Source organism: Nansenia antarctica (genome assembly GCF_963989245.1).
Source record: "Nansenia antarctica genome assembly, chromosome: 10".
Taxonomy (NCBI): Eukaryota; Metazoa; Chordata; class Actinopteri; order Argentiniformes; family Microstomatidae; genus Nansenia; species Nansenia antarctica.
The window spans coordinates 28,430,302-28,444,582 of NC_137680.1; the positions used below are offsets into that span (position 1 = coordinate 28,430,302).

At 48.9% G+C, this 14,281-nt stretch overlaps 1 protein-coding gene across 1 annotated transcript; it reads left to right on the plus strand.

The window, feature by feature from the left end:
- Positions 1-7,891: 7,891 nt before the first annotated feature.
- mex3a (mex-3 RNA binding family member A) lies at positions 7,892-13,912 on the plus strand (the record flags this gene model as incomplete). Its single annotated transcript, XM_080540407.1, has 2 exons — positions 7,892-8,472; positions 12,759-13,912. Exons 1-2 carry the CDS (start codon positions 8,025-8,027, stop codon positions 13,910-13,912), a joined length of 1,602 nt encoding a protein of 533 aa, XP_080396533.1. The 5' UTR covers positions 7,892-8,024.
- Between the last annotated feature and the right edge of the window lie 369 nt (positions 13,913-14,281).

A 14,281-nucleotide genomic window follows, 5' to 3' on the forward strand; every position in this document is an offset into this window, starting at 1 on the left:
TTATATACTGTACCTGATCCAATTTTATGAAAATTGCACCATTAAATAAAAAGGCAAGCCAAAGCACATGAGTTGAAGATCTCTTACAGTAGGTGAGATCATCAGTGGGGGAAACATGAGGTGAGGTGAACCTTACACATCACAAGGTGTGTCACTAGCTGTTGAGCATCAATGTAATTGGTGGTTCAGATAGGGAGAGAGAAAGGGGGGGAAGAGTGAGAAAGGATGACCTAATACCCGAGAAAAGCGATGAAGTCATAACCACCTGACTCATATTCCCAGCTGAGACCAGATCCCCCGATCACTGTGTGTGTGTGTGTGTGTGTGTGTGTGTGTGTGTGTGTGTGTGTGTGTGTGTGTGTGTGTGTGTGTGTGTGTGTCAAGAGAGAGAGAGAGAGAGAGAGAGAGAGTTACAGAAAGAGAGAGAGAGAGTGAGAGGCATGAGTGGAGAGTGTGAGTGAGTCCATCCAGGGAGTTGGGGGTATTCGTGTCTAATAGTGAAAGAGGGTGTTTAATAAATAACGGTGTGGACATGTTTCTCACACCAACCCCACCACTCCCCTGCAGCCACACACTCTTTCACATGAGCATCACCGCCAGCAGTGATATAAACGCATTCGCAGCCTTGCTCACACTGGTGTGTTATGTGGCTGTATTCATGCTTCATGGATTGCTCCTCATTGAAAGAAAACAAAATGCTTTGAGGTTCATTGACAAATTCTACCATCTGTGTGGGGAACAAACACAATCAATTTAATTGATTCAGAGACTCCCAAGTAAACAAAGTCAAAGTCGGGCCAAGTCCCAATTTCAAACTGAATATTAACACGTTGCAACGTCTCGCGCGTGTGTGTGAGTCAGCCTATCTTGATTGTGGCTTATCTGAAATAATCGGCAACGACTGATCCTCTTACTGGGGATTCCATTGCTGTCTTGTAGGCCTATATATGCGCTTGTTGCAGCTATGGAGAGCATTTCGTGTTATCATCAGCTTAGAATGAGCTATAAGATATGATGACATCATTCGCACGAGGTGTGTTACATCATCCTCAAGTGCTGGCTAACTGTGACATCACCGCATGGCGCCTGGCCAACATGCCCATTGTGCTCATATAGCCTCATTTAGGCGGCAGCGGGGCACCAGAAATGTTGTGAATGCAGGGTGGAGTGTACTCCCGACCGCTAGGGGGCGATAGTATCGGGTTATTTGTTTAGTACTCTCTGTTAAGAGGTTAGAGTTAGGAGAAGAAGGTGGATGCCAGGTGGTCCGAGGATACACGCTGTTTCTCCTCTCTCGTTAGGACGTGTTTGCCTGTTATACGTAAGTCTGTTATTAGTTATATGTATCTTGTTATCCGATTTTGGTGAACAGTAATCGTTCTTGTTTGTTTATATCTTGTTATGTATGTCTTGTTATAGTAATTGCATTTACTTATACACTGTATTCTCACCCACAGGGTGTTGACATCTTTGTCCAAATAAATATTATAAACAGACATTGAGGAGTCTTCTTCAGTGAAAAGGGGACATCTGGTCATGAAAGTCAATGGGATGCCCTTTTGGGTTTCTTGGATATGTCTTTACAGCTCATTAAGTCTCCCTTTCAAAGACAGATACTGTCTGCCTCCATAGGTGGACGTTGTGTTTGCACGGGCCGTTAGACAAAGGGATGGGTGGTGGTCTCTGCGGCACAGTAAACCGAAGCGTGTCCCCGCAGACGCGGCTGCCCCCTCTCAGGAGGGTGCGGGAGGGGACGGGGCTAATCAAACAACCAGATGGTCAAGATCATTGAGTTTTTTTTTTTTTTTTATGTGCAAGTAACATGATCTCAGCACTCTGGGTTTCACAAGCATCCCCATGTACAGACAAACGCACACTTGCGCACACACGCTCACAGCTGAGTTTGTTCCCTCAAACTATGTTAACAACTTCAGATGGTAAAACCGAACCTGCTGTGTCCATTTCCGATTTTCTTTTCTTTTTTTCGTTTCACTCCCAATTTGTAGTGGAGTCGGTTCAAGTCGGGGTCATGGAAGTTAGGTTTTACGAGAGAGAGAGAGAGAGAGAGAGAGAGAGAGAGAGAGAGAGAGAGAGAGAGAGAGAGAGAGAGAGAGAGAGAGAGAGAGAGAGAGAGAGAGAGAGAGAGAGAGAGAGAGAGAGAGAGAGAGAGAGAGAGAGAGAGAGAGAGAGAGAGAGAGAGAGAGAGAGAGAGAGAGAGAGAGAGAGAGAGAGAGAGAGAGAGAGAGAGAGAGAGAGAGAAAAGGTAAAGCAATACTGTATCGTCACAAACAGGTCCATAACACCAGAGACTCAGACAGGCTGGGTGTGTGGAGGGGGAAACATTATCCCTGATCCATCCTCTTTATTGATTGGGGCCTTGAGCTCCCAACAGACTCCATTAATGGAGGCAGGTGACCTCTTGGACACACTGGCTCTGTGTATCGCTGAAAACCTTGGCCCCTCTCCACCGTCTGGTCCAGAGCCTCTCCCTGTCCCCACACTCTCCCCAGTCCTCAGGACTCTCTGCTGCTGGGGTGTGTGTGTGTGTGTGTGTGTGTGTGTGTGTGTGTGTGTGTGTGTGTGTGTGTGTGTGTGTGTGCGTGTGTGTGCGTGCGTGTGTGTGTGTGTCTGTGTGTGTCTGTGTGGAAAGGGGGGGACCCCCTGGGGGAGTCCTCTTGTCCCCCATCCACCCCCCTCCTCCAGCAGCCAGGCTGTTGTTCTGTTCCGTTGCGGCCCTGGGGTTGAGTGGATGATAAAGAGTGTTTAATCCTGTTCCTCACACTGTCTACATGGAAACAAGGGAAGACCCTTTTTTCTTTTTTTGCTGATTGATACTCAAGCGAAGGTGTCTGAATAATGATAACGGCTGTGTCTCAATCAGGAATAAAGTTTCAATCCGCGTTTTTATTTAGGCATGGTCCCATTCAGAAAGTACCTTAGAATAGTACCTGCTGTGGCCTGGGGTGGTCCAGTGGTCTAGCACTGTGGTCTACAGTGCACACATATGCCCATGTCGGCATGGGTTGGAATCCGGTCCCATGCCCTGCTGACATGCCCTCTCTCCCTTCTTCTCCTACTTTCCTGTCTGTCTTCACTGTATCTGTCCAATAAAATGAAAAAATAACTAAAAAAGAATAGTGCCTGCTAAGGTGCCTCCGTTAGGCCAATGTCGAAGGCGCCACGTGTACAGAGTACAGACGATAGATAGATAGATAGATAGATAGATAGATAGATAGATAGATAGATAGATAGATAGATAGATAGATAGATACAGACAGACAGATACAGACGCACCTGAACTTCCTGTTGTTGAGACGTCTTTCCATACATGACACATTCAGCTATAGTGATTCATTTGACAGAGGGAAGAATATACACAATATACATTCAAACTTGCATTGCCAGGATGTGTTAATGCTTTACTAACACGTTAAAGGGATAGTTCATGTTTTTCAACGTTAGACCTCGTTTTCCACTTACTTGGGAGTGTTGTAGGCTCAACCAGACAAGTTGTTGGGTCATATTATATTTCCGGACTTGAGCATTCTTTAGCTGGCTCGGTTCGTATTTAGCCATACCAGTGGACATGAATGGTATGACTACTTAAAAACAACTACAAGAAATTCTACAGCCATCTCATGTCTTTGTGGACTATACACGACACATGTCAATATGAAAACAACTTATTTCCACTATTACAAGCATAAACGTGTATTATTCAAACTGAGAATACTGCCTGTTTTGCCCTCCGGTCTGGAACTCATTTTTACTACATCTGACATCAGTTAAAGTAGCTAGTCCATTCTATTCAAAAACATGACAGTTCATTTTTTAATAATATTTTTCTCCCGTCTGTGCTTTTGATAGCATACTAGTGATAACATTCATATCCACTGGTGTGGTAAGCCAGCCAAGCTCAGGCAAGTTCAAGAAAGAAAATATGACTGAAAGAAAGTGTCTGGATGAGCCTACAACACTACATGAGTAAAATGAGGTCTTAACATTAAAACATTTTAACTATCCCTTTAAGGCTTTCTATATAGGAGGGCATTAGTAGCACTGGCAAAAGTGATTCGCAGTTACTGACAATTGTTGTGGAACATCACATGCCCAGACTGTCACATTATTACCCCAAATAAACGACCACTGTTGTTGTTATTGTTGTTAGTGGCATAACCCAATTATACTGCATGAAAAGGCTGCATATACAATAACGGTTGATTAATTGAACTCACTCAGTGGGGTTCAAACCCCTCAGATAATCTGGTCAAGACAGCCTCAGCAAACCCCTCGCATGCCCTTTGGGAATCTAAACAAAGAGGACTATAGTTTGAAATCAGCATATGAAACGAATGATTGTTTCTTAAGTGCTGAAAATATCATCAGTTTATGAAGTCCAAAGTAATGAATGCACTGTAATTTCAAGGATCAGCAGAGTGAGAAGGCTATGTTTTTTTTGTTTGTTTTTTTCTTCTGGCAAGGAAACAATGCCAACGGTCAATTACCGCTGAAATGAAGCGTCTCATCTTCGGTAAGTGCAAGCACCGTGGTGTCCCAGAGTGTGCCCCAGCCTGCACCCCTGCCCAGCCTGCACCCCTGCCACCCCTGCCCAGCCTGCACCCCTGCCCCAGCCTGCACCCCTGCCACCCCTGCACCCCTGCCTGGACGCTGCGCCCCGCGCCATGCTTGTACAGTACAGGGAGGGACGGGCTGATGTAGTCTAGTCTAGGAGGCTACTGTGCCGCTCCCGTTCAAATGAAGGTTACGCTGCTCAGAATGTTAGGTTGATGGTTAAAAGAGACATTGAGGAAGAGAAGAGAGTCTCCCCCCCCCCCCAAAAAAAAGTAAAACATTGGAAATAAATAATATCATGATAAGATCAATGAGGATTGTTTATGTTTTATGTTTATTATTATTATTACTATTATTATTGTTATTATTATTATTGTTATTATTATTGTTATTATTATTGTTATTATTATTGTTGTTATTATTATTGTTGTTATTATTATATTCATGATATTAATCATCAACATCATCATCATTATTACAGAGCACATGTCTTTGTGTTATTCTAGGAGCACGCCGCCGGGCGTGGCTTCTCTCGAGGACATTTTGGCTCGTCGGTTTTGCGAGACGAACGGCGTTTCTTTGTCTGCGTCTGGCTCGCAATGCTGCAAAAGCTCTGCTCACGGGAGATATGTTAGGGCTTTTTTTGAAGATCCCTGCTGCACAGGGTCTGCAACGCCTGTCTGACAACTCCCTTTCTCTTCTCCTCCTCCTCACAGACCCCCTCCTACACCCCCCTCTCCTCCTCACAGACCCCCTCCTACACCCCCCTCTCCTCCTCACAGACCCCCTCCTACACCCCCCTCTCCTCCTCACAGACCCCCTCCTACACCCCCCTCTCCTCCTCACAGACCCCCTCTCCTCCTCGCAGACCCCCTCCTACACCCCCCTCTCCTCCTCACAGACCCCCTCCTACACCCCCCTCTCCTCCTCACAGACCCCCTCCTACACCCCCCTGCGCAACGGCGCCCGAGACAACAGCGCGGTGACCTGCCGCAACCCACGGCGAGAGAGGGTGGGAGAGAGGGTGGGCGGGACCCCGAGATATGTCACTTTAACTCGTTAATCCTCGAACGGGAGGACCGCTCGAATCTACCCCAAGTCTGCAAGAATCTCTCACATTCCACAAATAAACTCGTTTTTTAAATTACTCTCAAGAGCTGACTATCCACCACGTAATGCCTCCGGATTAGTAATTCCATTAGATAATATAACTTGGCTGCAAAATGCACTTCAGGCCCCACTGATATCATTTGAGGAACAGTCCTGGAAAAACGCGCACCCACTTGCACAATTCTATTACCGGGAAATGGTTACGCGTCTATCGTTCACGCATCCTTACATAAGACACACAATAAGACTTTAGCGCCTAAAGATCGGTGCGGTCTTTCGCCATTGAGATAGCAGGGAATCAGTTGTCTGGACCCAGCGCATGGTTGATGTGGACAAAGGAGGAGGTGGAGGAAGGGAATGTTTTTCTTTTTCCATACGTGAGGAGGGAAAGCGCGGGGGTCGGCTTCTAAAGATGCCACAGGCTTGGGAACCTGAGACCGAATGGTATAACGGGAGGGAGGGCGGCTCGTTCTGTCTCGGCATGGAGGAGGGGACTGTGTAAACCAGACTGGGAGGAGCGATACACCGCCTAGCCCCTCATCCTGTGTGTCCCGTTCGCCCAGAGCTGGGGAGAGCTGAGAGTCTAGAGCTGGGGAGAGCTGGGAGTCTAGAGCTGGGGAGAGAGCTGAGAGTCTAGAGCCGGGGAGAGTCTAGAGCCGGGGAGAGCTGAGAGTCTAGAGCTGGGGGGAGAGCTGAGAGTCTAGAGCCGGGGAGAGCTGAGAGTCTAGAGCCGGGGAGAGCTGAGAGTCTAGAGCCGGGGAGAGCTGAGAGTCTAGAGCCGGGGAGAGCTGAGAGTCTAGAGCCGGGGAGAGCTGAGAGTCTAGAGCCGGGGAGAGCTGAGAGTCTAGAGCCGGGGAGAGCTGAGAGTCTAGAGCTGGGGAGAGCTGAGAGTCTAGAGCTGGGGAGAGCTGAGAGTCTAGAGCTGGGGAGAGCTGAGAGTCTAGAGCTGGGAGTCTAGAGCTGAGAGTCTAGAGCTGAGAGTCTAGAGCTGGGGAGAGCTGAGAGTCTAGAGCTGAGAGTCTAGAGCTGAGAGTCTAGAGCTGGGGAGAGCTGAGAGTCTAGAGCTGGGAGTCTAGAGCTGAGAGTCTAGAGCTGAGAGTCTAGAGCTGGGGAGAGCTGAGAGTCTAGAGCTGAGAGTCTAGAGCCGGGGAGAGCTGAGTCTAGAGCTGGGTGGGAGAGCTGAGAGTCTAGAGCTGGGGAGAGCTGGGAGTCTAGAGCCGGGGAGAGCTGAGAGTCTAGAGCTGGGGAGAGCTGAGAGTCTAGAGCCGGGGAGAGCTGAGAGTCTAGAGCTGGGGAGAGCTGAGAGTCTAGAGCCGGGGAGAGCTGAGAGTCTAGAGCTGGGGAGAGCTGAGAGTCTAGAGCTGGGGAGAGCTGAGAGTCTAGAGCTGGGGAGAGCTGAGAGTCTAGAGCTGGGGAGAGCTGAGAGTCTAGAGCTGGGGAGAGCTGAGAGTCTAGAGCTGGGGAGAGCTGAACTAGAGCCGGGGAGAGCTGAGAGTCTAGAGCTGGGGAGAGCTGAACTAGAGCTGGGGAGAGCTGGGAGTCTAGAGCTGGGGAGAGCTGAGAGTCTAGAGCCGGGGAGAGCTGAGAGTCTAGAGCCGGGGAGAGCTGAGAGTCTAGAGCTGGGGAGAGAGCTGAAAGTCTAGAGCTGGGGAGAGAGCTGAGAGTCTAGAGCCGGGGAGAGCTGAGAGTCTAGAGCTGGGGAGAGCTGAGAGTCTAGAGCTGGGAGTCTAGAGCTGGGAAGAGCTGAGAGTCTAGAGCTGGGGAGAGCTGAGAGTCTAGAGCCGGGGAGAGAGCTGAGAGTCTAGAGCTGGAGAGAGGAGAGCTGAGAGTCTAGAGCCGGGGAGAGCTGAGAGTCTAGAGCTGGAGAGAGGAGAGCTGAGAGTCTAGAGCCGGGGAGAGCTGAGAGTCTAGAGCTGGAGAGAGCTGAGAGTCTAGAGCTGGAGAGAGCTGAGAGTCTAGAGCTGGAGAGAGGAGAGCTGAGAGTCTAGAGCTGGGGAGAGCTGAGAGTCTAGAGCCGGGGAGAGCTGAGAGTCTAGAGCCGGGGAGAGCTGAGAGTCTAGAGCTGGGGAGAGCTGAGAGTCTAGAGCTGGGGAGAGGAGAGCTGAGAGTCTAGAGCCGGGTGGGAGAGCTGAGAGTCTAGAGCTGGGAGGGAGAGCTGGGAGTCTAGCGGACAGACAGAGAGAGAGAGAGAGAGAGAGAGAGAGAGAGAGAGGGGGCAGGTCTATGGGAGGGACTAGCGCAGAGGGGGAATTGGAAGGAGGAGGAGGGGGGCGGGGAGTCGGCACGGGTGCTGGTTCTCCAGTCTCTTTCCCCTGTCTTTGTCTCTCACTCTTTTGTTAGCCATGCCTAGCCTGCTGGTTCTAGCAGGGATCATGGAGAAAAACGGGGGCTACGGCGGGGATCTAGCCGGCTCCGGGTTCGGCAGCGAGGGTCTCCTGGTGCCCCCCGACGAGGAGGAAGACGAGTCCCGTGCCCTGAGGGTCGCGCTGGGCCAGCTGTCTCTGCTGGGGCTCGGTGGGGAGGGCGAAGACGGCAGCATCGGGGCTCCCACCACGGGAGTGCTACAGGACCGGAGTAACAATAACAATAATAACCATCTTCACAACCACACCAATAACGTCGGCGGAGGAGGTGTCGGGGGGGACACGGGGCTCTTGCAAGGGAAGGGCAAGTTGTGTGTCCTGTACGAGGGGGGCTCCTCCGGCGAGACGAAGGGACGAGGCTGCAACATCACAGAATGCGTCCCCGTCCCCAGCTCGGAACATGTGGCCGAGATAGTAGGCAGACAAGGTAAAGAGATCTGCGATCAAAACATGTTGTTTCGATCCAAAGTTATGTTATGTTAATGTTACCTCTCCGTTGGGTTTCACGGTGTTTTTTTGATGAAGCTCTTGTAACTGTTACCTGGTGTTATTGATATAGAAAAGGGAGTGGTATTCTGTTTTTTTTGTGTTGTTGTATTCCGCCGAGACATCAGGCTCTACTCTCTCTCCCCACTCTTTGGCTGTGATTACAGATGATACTATGTTACAAGTTAACAGTATATACTGTGGCGAGAAACTGTTACATTGTGTTAAAACTACGTTGATCGTCTCGACCCAGTGGCGGGGTGAGACTGAGACACAAACGTGGTGAGACACAAAGCGGTAGTGTAACCGTTACCTCATGGGCGCATTATTCTACATCCACGCCATCAATGTCAGCCCGCGCACAGACGCACACTTCAGGCTGGGGCAGCAGCTCGCTTCCTTTGTCGTCTGAACGCGCGAGACTGTTCAAAAAAAAAAAAAAAAAAAAGAATTACCACAAAACAAAAAAAAAAAATCGCAACGTGCTACTGGTAACAGAGGAATGTCGTCCACTGATGTTCTCCAAAGATTTATTCACTCTGTATTATTTATGCAATGAGGTTTTCCAGGTTAACCCCGTGTCGTATTGTAGCTAGTTGTTTTCGGGCTCATACAATTTTCATGCTGTTTATTGTTTTTGTTGAGGAGCTGCCCCCCCCCCCCCCCCCCCCCCTCAGTAACATTTGGACAATGGCGCGTGCTTGGTACTTAATGGCTTAATGTAATTATCTTTTAAAGTAAGGGATTCCAAAAAGTTGTTGTTGTCAGATTTGTCTGCGTTAGTCATTCCCAATGTGAGGTGGTTTTTTGAAGACTTGGACTTGAACCTGAATGACAGCAGCTGTCAAACAAAGGTGTGAAAGTGAGAAGGGGGGGGGGGGGGGACTACTTATTGGACAGTTACCACCACACCGGTCGGGATGATCCCAGGAGGCAAAGCGTGACTCAGCTAGAAGTGGGTCCAACGTGTAGTCCAGACTTCTTTGTTTTTTTCTATTGTTCTTCTCTTCTTTCTTTCCGAGGTGAAAACAAAGAACAGAGTGTGTGTCTGCTTGCTCAAGCCATTCTCTAGGTAGCTATAGTGGTCAATTCGTTTTGATTTATTCATCACCAAGACCATGATATATTTTTCATAGTGTCTGAATAAGCTTGAACCCCCCCTGAAGCTGCCTGTGTAACCCCTTAACCTCAGACAGAGCCAGCGACTGAAAGTTTGTTTGCTTCCTGTTTTGTTTTTGGCTCTGTGATGCTGCACGGGTGTTTTTGTGTCACTGTGCCTGTGTGCATTGTTGACACGCTCTGTTTTGATGAGTCCGAAAGGGGATGGGGGGCCGACAAGAAGGGATGGATGGATGGATGGTAGGGGCACTGAAAGAGAGACACGCCCAGGGAGCGAACACAAGAGCTCCTCCTGAACCATATTCCTTGGAACATCCTCAATACCACAGGGTTTCCAAATCATCAAGAAGGGAGAGAAGGGGACAAAGTCAGCCCCATCTGTGAATCCGTTTGTTGGGTCACCACAAAAAAAAAAAAAAAAAAACTGGTCCCCACAATGTCAACAGAGGGCCCATGGCAGCAACGACTGCTTGCTTCAATTCTTCTATTCTCCTTTCTTGTTTTTCTCCCACGGATTTGATCTTGATTTTATTTTGTCACTAAGTGCCCCTCATCTCCCTGTGCAGATCCTGTTCGTTACTCTGAAGTGTAAGCTTTGCATTTTAATGGGGTAACTGAAGACAGGGAGGAGGGTGGATCCTGCGAGCACAAGTGCAGCAGAGGGGCTTTGCCCATGGCTGGAAAGTGCTGATTTGGTGGATTTGGGATGAGCTCCTTTTGATTCCGGATCTTCGTTAGTTAGTTCACGTACAACTACCCCCCCCCCCCCCCTCACACACACACACACACACACACACACACACACACACACACACACACACACACACCTTATTCTCAGTGTTGACTACTGTCTGGTGAATCTGGCAAGTGGACACGTACACGTAGAGGAGACGCGGCCCCGTCTTGGAGAAGCGAATATGATCGTTTTCCCCTTTGTCAAAGTCATTGGAATTGATTTCCGGAGGTTGCTTTTGTGTCTTCTTCTGAGGCTATGAGGCTATGCCCACTGTAGGTCAAGGCTTGCAGTGCAGGCACCACTAACTACGCAGTACTGTAAAAGCATGCTCTCCAAATGAGAGGCGTACTGTGGTGGAATGATCTAGAATTATCTTTGTCCTTTGCCTGAGAGAGATGGCACAGGTTCCTGTGGAGTACTTCTGGAGCAATTCTGGTTCACCGAGCATAGGCCTCTTCTTTGTCTTCTCGTGTGTTCTGAGACTTTTATAGCTTAGGGTTTTTTTAGAACAGTGAACTTGACTTAATCTGAACGCCAATTAACTTTTTACAGGAGGATCACGAAATAAGCACAAACCTATATATGCTAATGAAGCATGTGACCTCACATGGTTATAGCATCATGAAACACTAGCATGTTTTTCTTTAAAAAAAAAACATTAATATTAACGTGATATAACAGACAGAAGGGTTCCATCTCCCTTTATGATTTGCACCCCCAATAATGACGCGTCATCCGTAAAGAGGAAGACATTACAGTTTGAACTGCTCAGTCCCGGGAGCGTCACTTAGCGTCACTCCGCCAGCGCCGTCTATGCCTGTGAAGTTTGTTCTCCGGTAGTAAGTGGGGCTATTTAGTAGCGTCGGGGAGCTGTGTCTTCCTTTGCTCGAGGTGGGCAGTGTAGACGTTTGATCCAGTCTGCGCCGAGTGTTCTCCAGCCTACTCATGTAGGCTAACAGTGCACTGTGATCTGTGGTACTAGTACTACTACCCCGATGGATGGATGGATGGACTGAGATCTGTCTGTAGAATAAATTGGTGATGATTGCTAACGGGCTGTAGAGGCCCATCAGCCTTGTTTAGACCCCACTAAAGGGGGTGGTGGTGGAGGGTGGGAGACGGGGGGGGGGATCGGGGAGTCTGGGTCTGGTGGCCTATAAATGTCTGGGAACATAAAACCATGAGTTTCTGAATGAGAACCGAGCACACCTTTACACCACTGTAAGGCTGCCCTAATGGGGTGTAGCATGCTGTCTCCTGTCGAGTCCTTACTATATCCCTCTTGACCTCAAGTGCTCTTCACAACCCTCCTCAACAATAACTCGGTTTTTTTATTCCCTCCATTGTCTTATTATAATGTCGGTCTCAGTATTACAGCTTAAGGTAATTTGACATGAAATAACATTAGCCTGCACTCTCTCATGTCAAGGCTTTCCCCCCTAAAAGCATTTCACATAGTTAGCTTTTACATATACTGATCAAAAACAGAGCAAATGCACTTGCAAATGAATGACAAACGAATGATGGATGATGCGTGGACCGGGCTATCAACCTGGTCAGTTCAAGGAGAGGAAGAGGGGCACTGGGTTTCTCAGTGCAGTATTGCTGAATGCATCTGTAACCTTAGCTACAATACCTGACCAAAACAAGATATGTCAGAATGTTAATTGGATGGGTTTGGACCAATAAGATTGCTTGTGAATGAGAGGGGCTGCTCCAAAATATACGTTGAATTAGAAATACCTTGAATTATTTAATACTGTGCAGTAGATTTTAGATTTGGTCTTCAATTATATCATTCGCAATGATAATCTGGGCAGAAATAATGTTTTATCTTACCGTACAATCTAGTAAAGATGAGAAAAACCTTTTAGATTGTAGCTGAACTGTATTAGTAACTATGGACTAATTAAGATACATGATACAGGTTTCTATGTGTATTTCTAGCCACTAATTAGCGCTCACAAGCCAAAACCGGGTCCTGTTTTACTTGATTGGACAGAGAGGGGCACACCTCCCCACTCCCATGACATTTGCAAAAGTGTGTTGGCCATAAACTGAGGACTGTGTGGTCTAGTGAGATAAGAAAAAAGAAAAAAATCCTGTAGCGTCTCTTGTTTCAGTCTTGACCATTTCGGCTAAAATTATGTCAAAGGTCCGAAAAGTCCAACATCAATTCCGTCTTTGTTTTCACAGACACACAAAAAAAAGAAATGCGAACAATTCCTTTGTACTACTACATGAAGTTACAGCATTCTCAAGCTTTTCCTTAGGCCTATATTATATAATGACAGTGTGGTGTCAGCACAAATGTAGTTAGTTTAATTGTGTGTCTTGGCTTTATTCAAACTTCTGCCTCACTGTCCCTGCAGGTTGCAAGATCAAAGCCTTGCGGGCTAAGACCAACACCTACATCAAGACCCCCGTCAGAGGGGAGGAGCCTGTGTTCCTGATCACGGGCCGTAAGGAGGACGTGGCCCTGGCCCGCCGCGAGATCATCTCGGCCGCCGAGCACTTCTCTATGCTCCGGGCGTCCCGCAACAAGCTGGGCGTGTCCTTCAGCGGCTCCCCGCCCGCGCCCCTGCCCGGCCAGACCACCATCCAGGTGAGAGTGCCGTACCGCGTGGTGGGCCTGGTGGTGGGCCCCAAAGGCTCCACCATCAAGCGCATCCAGCAGCAGACCTGCACGTACATCGTCACGCCGAGCAGAGACCGCGACCCCGTCTTCGAGATCACCGGCTCGCCCGGCAACGCCGACCGGGCCCGCGAGGAGATCGAGGCGCACATCGCCTTCCGGACAGGAGGTCTGCACGACCACAACAACGAGAACGACTGTCTGGGGCCGGACGGCAGCGGTCCCGCGGGCACCGGGGGTCTGGAGAGCCGCCTGCAGCAGGTGTGGGGCCTGCAGGGGGGCCAGCGCAAGCCGCTCACTAGCAGCTACCGCCAGAACTTCTCAGACGCCATGATTGGAGGAGGAGGAGGAGGGGGTGGAGGAGAAGGAGGGGTAGGGATCTACAGCAAGGGCAACTTCTCCAGCCCGGTGGAGAAGCCCTGCTCATACTTCGGGTCAGATGGTACGCAGAGCTGGGGGGACCCCGACTACCCCAAACAGGTGGCCTTCTACGCCCAGCAGCGCTCCAAGAGCTTCGGGGGCCTCCCCCTGCCCCTGACCAGACTCTCCCCGGGCCTGCCTGAGCCCTGCGGGGGAGGAAGCACCGGCAACTCCTCGGTCACCAGCATCGCCGCCGTGTCCGGCTCGCCCCACGCCCAGGCCCGCCGCGCCCACAGCGAGCCCACCTCGGTCAGCGTGGGCTTCCCCGGGCGCCTCCCCGTGCCGGACTCTCCGCCGGCCATCATGCGGGACTGCATGACCTGCTTCGAGAGCAAAGTGACGGCCGCCCTGGTACCCTGCGGCCACAACCTCTTCTGCATGGAGTGTGCCATCCGTATCTGTGAGCTCAACCACCCTGAGTGCCCTGTGTGCCATACCCTGGTGTCGCAGGCTATCCGAATATTCTCCTAAAAAACACCACATCAGTTTTTATCATTCGTTTCATCACAGTGTTTGTTCGATTAATTATTTACTATTATTATTATGATTATGGTTATGATTATGATTCTTATTATTATGTGTACTTTCTTTTTTCTCAGAAAATTTTAAAACAAACAAGCAGATATTTTAGAAGGCACTGCTTGCTTTACTAAAAAGTATAAGAAATATTTTTTTCTTTTATATATATACATATATATTTTATAAAACTTTTGTTTATAAGAAAAGTATAGTACCTAGCATTTTTTAGTTTTGTTTTTAGTTTTGTTTTTACTGCTGCTGTTGTTGTTCATTCACCAATCACAGTATGGGCAGAAGTAGATAGTTATGTGAACATTTTAC